The sequence below is a fragment of the Euleptes europaea genome, chromosome 15, assembly GCF_029931775.1.
Source record: "Euleptes europaea isolate rEulEur1 chromosome 15, rEulEur1.hap1, whole genome shotgun sequence".
NCBI classification, from domain to species: domain Eukaryota; kingdom Metazoa; phylum Chordata; class Lepidosauria; order Squamata; family Sphaerodactylidae; genus Euleptes; species Euleptes europaea.
In genome coordinates this window covers 48,100,131-48,110,902 of record NC_079326.1, presented here as the reverse complement: position 1 = coordinate 48,110,902, position 10,772 = coordinate 48,100,131, and the positions used below count along the sequence as shown (strand labels likewise).

The 10,772-nt window shown below is 51.0% G+C and overlaps 1 protein-coding gene across 1 annotated transcript in view; it reads right to left on the bottom strand.

The window, feature by feature from the left end:
- Positions 1-10,772, bottom strand: part of MDH1B (malate dehydrogenase 1B) — a 28,095-nt gene that overhangs the window by 10,350 nt on the left and 6,973 nt on the right. The window contains exons 5-6 of the mRNA XM_056861208.1: positions 10,228-10,724; positions 7,817-7,958 (exon numbers count right to left, since the gene is read on the bottom strand). Of these exons, the coding sequence (XP_056717186.1) occupies positions 7,817-7,958; positions 10,228-10,724 (639 nt within the window). The remainder of the gene's footprint in view (positions 1-7,816; positions 7,959-10,227; positions 10,725-10,772) is intronic.

Below are 10,772 nucleotides of genomic sequence, written 5' to 3'. Positions count from 1 at the left end.
GCACTGGGGCACTGGGGTTCACACTTATTGTTATGGGAAGTTACAAGCTTGGCATAATACAAAACATCAAACGAGTCCCAGGAAGTCTGCTGAAGCTATCACACTTCCAAGGCCGCATCGGCCTGAGGGAGTACAGACAGGAAGAATAGCGGGGGGGAGATACTTGGGGCAATCAGGTCAGGCGCCTGGGACCAGAAGGTGTGAACTGCTTTTATGAGTTCACTGATAACACAGCAGGTGATGGAAAGCAGAAATATAGAGTCAGAGACACAGAGACCCTCACATTCTGCCCCCCTTAAGGCCCCCCCCTTAAGGCCCCCCTCCCGCGTCCTCGAAAGGACGAGGCTTATCGGGATAAGCGAGGTGGAATTCTCGGACCAAGCGAGGGGCCGCCATGTGGGGTGCGGCCACCCACTCGTCGTGCGCGGACCCAAGGTTTTTCCAACGAACAAAGTAATACAGTTTCCCTTTCTTCCATTTGGAATCTAAAACCTTGGACACTTCCAAATGGGTATCCCCTCCCACCACGGTAGGAATCTCGTGTTCGGGAGGGGGGTGGAACTGGGGAGCTGCCACATAGGGTTTGAGGAGGCTTATATGAAAGACAGGGTGGACTCCCTTGAGGGTCTTTGGGAGTTCTAGTTCCACGGTAACCTCGTTGATCACCCTGGTAATGGGGAAAGGTCCCACATAACGGTCGCTGAGTTTTTTGCAGGGACGAAGAGAGCGGAGGTTTTTGGTGGACAGATAAACTTGCTCCCCCACTTTAAGTTCCCATCCCGGAGACCGGTGTTTGTCTGCCTGTTCCTTGTACTTGCTTTTTGCCTTCTCAAGGTTTTTGAGCAGCCACGGCCAGGTAGATTTAACTACCTGAATCCACTCCTGAAGGTCGGGGGTGGACTGGAGCTCTGGCGTGACGGGGGCGGAACCGAAAGGACCAAATTCCGTCCCGTATACTACTTGGAAGGGACTAAAGCCGGTAGAGGAATGGGGTGCATTGTTGTACGCATATTCGGCAAAAGGCAGCAGGTCGACCCAGTCGTCTTGGTGGAAATTCACATAGCAACGCAAATAACATTCTACCACCGCGTTTACACGTTCAGTTTGACCATCAGTCTGGGGGTGATAGGCGGAAGAGAGGCCCTGTTCCTCCACCCCCATCAATTTTAGGAAGGCTCGCCAGAACCTGGCTACAAACTGGACCCCCCGGTCGGAGAGGACCTTCCTAGGGATCGAGTGTAGTCTGAGGACGTGCGAGACAAACAGTTTAGCCAAGCCTTGGGCCGAAGGAAGACCCGCACATGGAACGAAGTGGACCTGTTTGGAAAAAAGGTCCGTGATTACCCAAAGGACCGTCTTTCCCCGACTGGGAGGTAGGTCGGTGATAAAATCCATGGCTATGACTTCCCAGGGACGGGAGGGGTTCTCAAGCGGTTTGAGAAGCCCGGGGGGTTTTCCCATTCGTTTCTTGGCTGTGGCGCAAGTGGGGCAGCTGCGCACATACAGCTCCACATCGGACCTCATACCGGGCCACCAGAATTGCCTCCTGACCAGGTGAAGAGTTTTTATGAAGCCGAAATGACCCGCCAACCTGGCACCGTGTACAAGTCCCAACACCTCTTTGCGAAGGGAAGATGGGACATATAGCTTTCCCCCTTGTACCCACCAGGTGTTCGTTCGTTCCATGCCAGTGGGGAGGAGATGGTGCTCCTCCTCCTGTAAGGAGGCGTTCCGGAGCCGCTGTTGGAAGGCTTCCGGGATACCCTTGAGCGAAGGGGGGGTCTCTGGTTGACGGGCTTGGGACCGGGTTGTGACGGCCAAGCTTGGGACCTCCTCCCGCTGCTCGGGAGTGAACAGGGAGTCGACCGGGCGATCGAAATCGTTGCGATACTGGGGAAGTCGTGACAGAGCATCGGCTAGGGCATTTTCTTTGCCAGGAACATGTTTGAGGGTGAACCGGAATTTGGCGAAAAATTGGGCCCACCGAATTTGTTTGGCGTTGAGCTTTCTAGCTCCCTTGAGAGCCTCCAGATTCTTGTGATCGGTACACACCTCAAATGGCAGTTCGGCCCCTTCTAAGAAGTGCCTCCATATGGTGAGGGCATGTTTGACCGCTGCCGCCTCCTTCTCCCAAATAGCCCAGTTGATTTCGGACTGGGAAAACTTTTTGGAGAAGTAGGCACACGGTCGCAACCGCCCCCCATCATCCCTCTGCAATAGGGCCCCTCCCATGGCCACATCCGAGGCATCTACTTGCACCACAAAAGGTTTAGTGCAATCAGGGTGAGCCAACACGGGTTCGGACGAAAAAAGCAGTTTTAAACGTTCAAAAGCCTGTTGGCACTGGGGGGACCATTGCAAACGGGCTGAGGGAAGCGCGGCGTTAGCCCCCTTGTCTTTGGTACGCAACAGGGCAGTGAGGGGAAGCGCAACTTGGGCAAAGTTAGGAATGAAGTTGCGGTAAAAGTTGGCGAACCCCAAAAATTGCTGGAGTTGGCGGCGGGTAGTGGGGGTTTCCCAATCCCGCACCGCTTGGACCTTAGCGGGGTCCATTTCCAAACCCTGGTGGGAGATCACGTACCCAAGGAAAGTAATGGAAGGTTGGTGGAATTCACATTTGGACACTTTAGCATACAGTTTGTGCTCCCGCAGCCGCTGGAGTACGTCTCGAACCAGACGCACATGTTCTTCCATGGTTTCAGAGTAAATAAGGATGTCATCGAGAAATACCACCACCCCCCGAAACAGCAAATCATGTAAAACCTCATTAATCAACTGCATAAAAACACTGGGAGCCCCCGAAAGTCCGAACGGCATGACTAGGTATTCAAACATTCCAAAACAGCTGGAAAAGGCCGTTTTGGGTTCGTCTCCTTCTTTAATGCGAATGCGGTGGTATGCTTCCACCAAGTCCAGTTTGGTGAAGATTCGGCCCTCCTTTAATTGTGCTAGAAGGTCGGGAATAAGAGGGAGAGGGTAAGCGTTAGACTGGGTGACCGCGTTTAGCCTACGAAAGTCAATACACAGTCTTAGATCTCCCGTTTTTTTCTTCACAAAGAAGGCTGGGGCCGAATAAGGAGCTTTGGAAGGGCGTATGAAACCCCTCGCCAAGTTGGCATCCAGATAGTCCCGTAACACCGCCTTCTCACTAGGGCTCATGGGATAGACCTTCCCTTTAGACAGCTTGCCTTCCCCCACAATTTCGATGGCACAGTCCGTCTCTCTGTGGGGAGGTAGTTCGTCACATTCTCTAACATCAAAGACATCCGCAAACTGCGAGTATTCTGTGGGCAGTTGAGGAGGAACGGAGGTTGGGGTGGGGGACCCTACCAATGCGGCGGCCGGAGTCTTGAGTACCCGTTCCTTGTCATGCAACCCACAGGGGCTTTCGGGAAACGAGAGCACCCGTTTAACCCAGTCGATGGAGGGGTTGTGTCCCCGTAGCCAGTTCATCCCTAACACCACTGGGGTTACAATAGGGGCGATGGTAAAATACAAGCGTTCCCAATGTTCCCCCACAGACATAATCACGGCTGCAGTTCTGTGGGTCACTGGGCCCCGTTTAAAATCGCTCCCGTCCATTTGGGAAAAGCGGAGGGGTTCCGGAAGCCGCTTGCGCCAGACTCCCAGTTTCTTGGCAGCTTCCTCACTAATCATGGTGCGGGCACACCCCGAGTCAACCAAAGCGGGAAATTCTAAACTGGGACCCCCTTTGGGTAGGGACAGGTGAACACGCACAAACACATTGTCCTCTTGGGCGCTTACCATCGGTGGAGCTCCTTGTACAACGACAGGGGCGGTCTGCTGTGGAGCCCCCTCTACAGCAGACCGACGGCGTTTTTTGCCGGCTGTTCCCACTCTTCCTCCTCGCTGGAAGAGGGGGACGGAGTGGTGGCGTTCGGGGATCCGTCCGAATCAAAAGTAGTATTTGTAATCCGGGACCCCGTTGGGCCTGTAGAGGTGGAGATCACATCCTGGGGGCGCGCATGGAGAGCGGAGGGTGCGCCGGAACGTCGGCCCGGTGGTCCGCTCCTGCGGCGGGGCTGGTCCTCAGCAGCCGCCTTCTGCGGTTCGGTCGGGGCTTGGCGAGGGGGGTTGGGACGACCCGAACGAGAGGGGCATTGCGACGCAAAGTGCCCCTTTCCCCCGCAGGTCAGGCAGACACCGGTCTCAAAACGCTTGCGGCGTTCAGCGGCCGAGGGACCCCCGCTCCCTCCCGGTCGGAAGTCTCGGCCCCGGTCACTCCGGGGTCTCGGGTCTCGTCCGATGCGCTGCTTAGACAAATTCAGGAGTTGTTTACGATTCTCAATGTCCGCAGCGTGGCGAACCCAGCCTTCCACATCCGGGGGGTTCCCTTGCATGAAGGCCCAATGTTGGAGGTCCGGGTTGAGACCCTCCCTGAAACACTGTACCAGAGTGGCCTCACTCCAGTCCAGAATTCGGCTAGCCAGCGACTGGAACTCACTTGCATACTGCGCCACCGACTTGGTCCCTTGGCGCAGTTGCATCAGGGAGGCTTTAGCCCGCTCGCCCAGAGTCGGGTCCTCAAAGCGGTTTCGGAGTGCTACCATAAACTCGTCCAGGGTTCGCAGCACCGGCGAGCGGAGTTCATACTGCAACACCATCCAGGCGGCCGCCTCCCCTTGCAGTAAGGAAGCCACGTACTGCACCCGGGACTCCTCGGAAGTGAAGGTCCGACCTTGTTCCCGCATAAAAATGTCCACTTGGACCATAAAAAAGGTCAACTGGTCCCCTGAACCGTCATACGTGACTTTCAGGTCCCGACGGGACGGGAGGCTAGGAGGTGCGGGAGGAGCTGCCGGCGCCCCATCCGGGAGATTGCCGGCGGGTGGTTGCACTTTCAGTGCATCGAGGGCCGCTGCCATCTCACCCATCACACGCTGCATGGTCTCCATCTGCTCCTGCATGGCTTGGCGGTCCTCCTGCCACTGCCGCCGTTCCTCCTCCATTACAGCCTCCTTGCGTGCCGGATCCCCCTCGAGTCCCGTACTGGGGAAGGCCAACCGGCGTTCCTTCGCCGCAGTCCGTGAGAGAGACCAACCTTTGGGAGAGTCCAGCCAGTTGTTGAAGAATCCCCGGGGGCGTCCTTCCCGGCCCTGGTCGGGGATGGGACCCCTAGGTTTCTTTAGCTTGGCACCCTCCTCCTTGGGGTCCGGTTTCTCCGGTACCTCTGGGGTAGGGGTGGTTTCCTCGTCGGCTGACATTCTGTCCCAATAGGTACAGCTGCAGTCCGAGAGGCAAAGGACTTGCAACTTAATGTGAGAGTTCCCCCTCTCTGAGTCTAATTCTCCAAATCAATTGCTCAGGCGTTGATACAGAAACAAAGGATTTATTGAAGACATCAGGAGATGAGACAGGCACAGGTAGAAAGTTGCAAGTGAGGGGCTTATCGGGTTTACAGAATATATTGACTCCAGGGCACTGGGGCACTGGGGTTCACACTTATTGTTATGGGAAGTTACAAGCTTGGCATAATACAAAACATCAAACGAGTCCCAGGAAGTCTGCTGAAGCTATCACACTTCCAAGGCCGCATCGGCCTGAGGGAGTACAGACAGGAAGAATAGCGGGGGGGAGATACTTGGGGCAATCAGGTCAGGCGCCTGGGACCAGAAGGTGTGAACTGCTTTTATGAGTTCACTGATAACACAGCAGGTGATGGAAAGCAGAAATATAGAGTCAGAGACACAGAGACCCTCACACCTTTTTAAAAACGAGGCTTGGATTTCCCCCCCCTTCTTTCAGATTGCTCCATTTTTTGTTTTTTGTTCTTAAAATGCTTTTTTATGCGGCAGTTGGGTTTGGGGGGGAAGAAATCTTCTCTCACGGTGAGCACTGCAAGGTAAGCCAATTACAGAGCAGCATTTAAAGAGGCAGGACTTGATTTGAGTTTGGGAGATGGCCGGTGCATAGATTCCAAACAGAAAAGCGTGATTCCAGCCAGCAAAGAACCTCAGGTAAAGCTCCCATGCACAAATGACCTGTGATGGACCAAGGGTCTGATTCAGTATAAGGCAGTTTCATGTGTTCGTGCGTATTTATTGCTTCTGCCTGCACGGCCCCAATTGGTGCAGGAGGAAGAAACTGGTGAGATGACACCCACTGTGGTTGTTACTGACAGGCCTGAGCCAATAGACTCCTGAAGCTCCGGTGGAGCTGCTGGGGCTGGGCTCTGCTTCTCCTCGGCAGCCAGTGGCCCACCAAGGACTTTCCCGGGAAGTTAAATGGCCAGCCCACCCTTGTAACCTATTCTTGTACTGTGTGCCCTTTCACCTCCTGACATTTTATGGTAGGGTTATCAAGGTGGGACCTGGAAACTCCCCCCCTTACCCTTAAATCAGCTGCTGGATTGGGGGATGATTCTCTCACTCAAGAAAGAAGAGTTGGTTTTTATATGCCGACTTTCTCCCCCACTTAAGGACTAGCCCAAGATCACCCAGGTGGCTTCATGTGGAGGAGTGGGGAAACAAATCCGGTTCACCAGATTAGCCTCTGCCGCTCATGTGGAGGAGTGGGGAATCAAACCCGGTTCTCCAGTTCAGAGTCCACCACTCTTAGCCTCTACACTACGCTGGCTGGAAGAGTAATGACCTGCTATAATGGGCAGGCCTGTAGATGTGCTGTAAAACTAGTAGATGACAGAAGTGGGGATAGGGTTGAGAATATGCAAGATAGAACAAGAAGAAGAGTTGGTTTTTATACCCCGATTTTCTCTACCTTTAAGGAGAATCAAACCGGTTTACAATCACCTTCCCTTCCTCTCTCCAAAATAGGCACCTTGTGAGGCAGGCGGGGCTGAGAGAGTTCTGAGAGAACTGTGACTAGCCCAAGGTCAACCAGCAGGCTTCATGTGGAGGAGTGGGAAAACAAACCCAGTTCTCCAGATTGGAGTCCACCGCTCCTAACCACTACACCACACTGGCTCTCCACTACACTACCGCTACACCACACTGGTACCTGGATAGGACTCAAAACAGGACTCCCCCCACCCAGTACCTTCCCACCTGCTTCACCTGGTACCTTCCCACCTGCTTCACAGAGCCAACTGCTGCAGCATGTATAAGGACAAGAGGTTCTGAGATTGTAGTTTCTCTCCTGATCTGGAATCACCTGACTAAGTCCCTGTATGTGATCTAAGGGAGCGACCTTACAAAGCATATAAAGTATTGGGTTTGCAAAGTGATCCCCCCCTTGGTCAATTTGTCAGCTTGTGCAGCCCTGATCCAGACTAATGCTTAACTCTTTCGAGATTTTTCACACCCAGAAGAAACACACACACACACACACACACACATTTAATATCAGACTTTAGATAGCAAAATGCAAAAATTGCCAAGCAAATTGAGAAACAGGCAAGTACCAGTTTGGCCAGCTACAACACACGTGGTGTAGTGGTTAAGAGAGGTAGTTTGGAGCGGTGAACTCTAATCTGGAGAACTAGGTTTGATTCCCCACTCCTCCATATGAGTGGAAGACGCTAATCTGGTGAACCGGGTTGGTTTTCCCACTGCTGCGCATGAAGCCAGCTGGGTGACCTTGGGATAGTCACAGCTCTCTCAGCCCCACCTACCCCACGGTGTCTGCTGTGGGGAGGGGAAGGGGATTGTATGCCGGTTTGATTCTTCCTTTAGTAGTAGAGAAAGTCAGCACATAAAAACCAACTCTTCTTCTTCTTCAAACTCTGCCTTCCTGCAGCAATACAGGAGCAGCATAAGAGCCAGCGGGGGCGGGGGGAGAGTGACTACATAAAGATACTTTTAAACATCTGTTATTGCTCAAGCATCCAGAAAAATACCGATCGAACAGAACATCCAGCACGGGACGGGAAAAGCTCGGTGGTCCCCAGATGGCGCTGTCGTATTCATAAAGTTCTGTGTGACTGAGATCAATGAAGCTACTCCCACTGACGTTGCCCCAGATGATGAGATTTTTTACTCCTGTGAAAGAAAACAACAGAAAGATGAACAGACGAGGGATTGATTATTCGCACGGAGCACATCAACCACCTTCCACTCTGGCTGCTGCCCCCCTGAAGGCCTCTGGCTTGGACTTTCTTCTCACTATGTGAGGATAAGATGCGGCAGAAACCAGGGCTTTGTCCCAGAGGCAGCACCCTCTGTAGCAGGGACTCAGCTCTGGCACCAGGCACTGGTGAGCAAGGGAGAGTTCACAGAATCATAGAATCAAAGAGTTGGAAGGGGCCATACAGGCCATCTAGTCCAACCCCCTGCTTAATGAGAGCCAGCGTGTTGTAGTGGTTAAGAGCGGTGGTTTAGAGCGGTGGACTCTGATCTGGAGAACCGGGTTTGATTCCCCACTCCTCCACATAAGCGGCGGAGGCTAATATGGTGAACCGGGTTGGTTTCCCCACTCTTACACACGAAGCCTCCTGAGTGACCTTGGGCTAGTCACAGCTCTCTTAGAGCTCTCTCAGCCCCAGCTACCTCACAAGGTGTCTGTTGTGAGGAGGGGAAGGGAAGATGATTGTGAGCCAGTTTGATTCTGCCTTAAGTGGTAGAGAAAGTCGGCATATAAAAACCAACTCTTCTTCTTCTTCTTAACACAGGATCATCCTAGATCATCCCTGACAAGTGCTTGTCCAGCCTCTGCTTAAAGCCTCTGCTTAAAGCCTCTGCTTAAAGTGAGGGGGAGCTCACCACCTCCCTTGGTAGCTGATTCTACTGTTGAACAACTCTTTAAACATTTTCCTCCCTAATATCCAGCCGGTACCTTTCCGACCGCAATTTAAACCCATTATTGTGAGTCCTCTGCTGCCAACAAAAACAGCTCCCTGCCCTCCTCTAAGTGACAGCCCTTCAAATACTTAAAGAGAGCTGAACTCTTTCGATATGCAACTACAGCGGCTAGAACTGTGTTAGCAAAATATTGGAAAGCGAAAACTGTACGAGAACTGGCAGAATGGATTACAAAACTACAAGAGTATGCAATTATGTCGAGATTAACACATTTTCTCAGAAATAAGTTTGCAGAAGACTACAAGCAAAAACGGCAGCCACTGTTTGATAGATACGTACAATTAAACCTTGTATATTATATAGAGCATGTAAAAGAACTTAGATTGAAAATCAGAATTGGTATGTATTGAATGATTGATATAGAAATATATGACATAACTATGTATATGGGTTAAGAGACTGGGGAGGACAACCAATAACATCTAAGTGTTTGGGTGGGAGATTCAAATACGGTATTTTAAGTAACTAGGAGCAGCCTAGGAGTAATGTTAAAATGTAAGGTTCCAGCATATGTTTTTCATAACATGAAATCAGGTTTTAATGTGGGGAGAGACAAAAGTAAAGGTTAATTCTGGGCACAGAGGTAACAGATGACATGTTAAAATCCCTATCTGTTTTTCCTCTCTCTTTTCTGTACCCCTTTTATTATGAAAAAATAAAAAGTATTAATAAAAAAAATACTTAAAGAGAGCAACCATGTTCCCCCCTCTTCTTCAGACAAAACATTCCCAACTCCCTCAGCCTCTCCACATAAGGCTTGGTCTCCAGGCCTGTGATCATCCTCGTTGCTCTCCTCACCTATGTGCAGCCTTGTCAGATGGCACCCTGACCCACCAGAACCCATGTCCCCCCTCATAGCTTAACACAGGGTTCTCAGTGTGGTGCCCGTGAGCACGGTGGCACCTGCCGACACCTTTCCTGGCACCTGCCAAGTGTTTTTAGAAAGGGGGTGGGGCCAGGTGGCTTCTGATTTCACCATTGGAGATTTGACTGGCTGTGCAGATCTTTTAAAATGTTGCTTTGGAAAAATAATCAAGACATAAAAAAAAACAGAAAACAATACCATACTGTACAAACATAGAACAACAACAAATAGAAAAAACAAATTCTGTGTGATCACAGAAATTGTTTGACAGCATTACAATAATTTCCCTTAATTCTAAACTATTCTAGCTTCTTAATAGCAGGTACTCTTAATTTTTGCTTTTTTCAGTATTGCCATTCAGATTTATATTCGGAGATCTTTTTTTTTTTAACCATTTAGGATTTGTATAAACTTCTAGAGCAACATGTGACAAACCACCTCTGTTCGTCTCTTACCTTGAAAACCCCATGGAATCGCCGAACGTTGGCTGTGACTTGATGGCACTTTCCACTACCCTGAGACAGGAAAAGATAAAAATCTAAAACTAAGCGACCCGTGATCAGTTAGCAGTTCTTAATTACTTACCTGCTGAATGCATGTTCAGCTTTCTGGCCAACATGACCTTGGCTTCACATTCCAGCACAGCTACCGTGACAATGTTTCGAGGGTTAATGGATGGAGCATTCCTGATAAGCATTAACGTTTTGAGGTTGGAAAAGGTTCTCCCCATCACCACTACTTTGACATCACTTTTGGCGTTCTTGTCAATCAGAGGACCGTAGACTTGACACTGGCTGGTCACTTGTTGGATACAGTCTTCCAGCGTTGGGATTGTCTCTTGAAGGATGTCATCAAGCAAAACAATTACATCAGCCTGAAGAAAAGCCCCGTCCAGATCGGTGTGCATAGAGACACTACGAAGGAGAGGAGATGCCAAGTCTTCCGCCTCCATCACGACGCCCGGAAGAACTCCTTTGCAGTTGCTTCTGTCTAGCAAATGCAGGCTGACTTCAGTTTCCATCCCAAATATTTCTCCATTGGTCAACAAAGGGATCAAGTGATAACAGATATGACCAGCTGCTCTGATTAGGAAAGATATGACACATACAGTCTTTAGTACTGAATACATG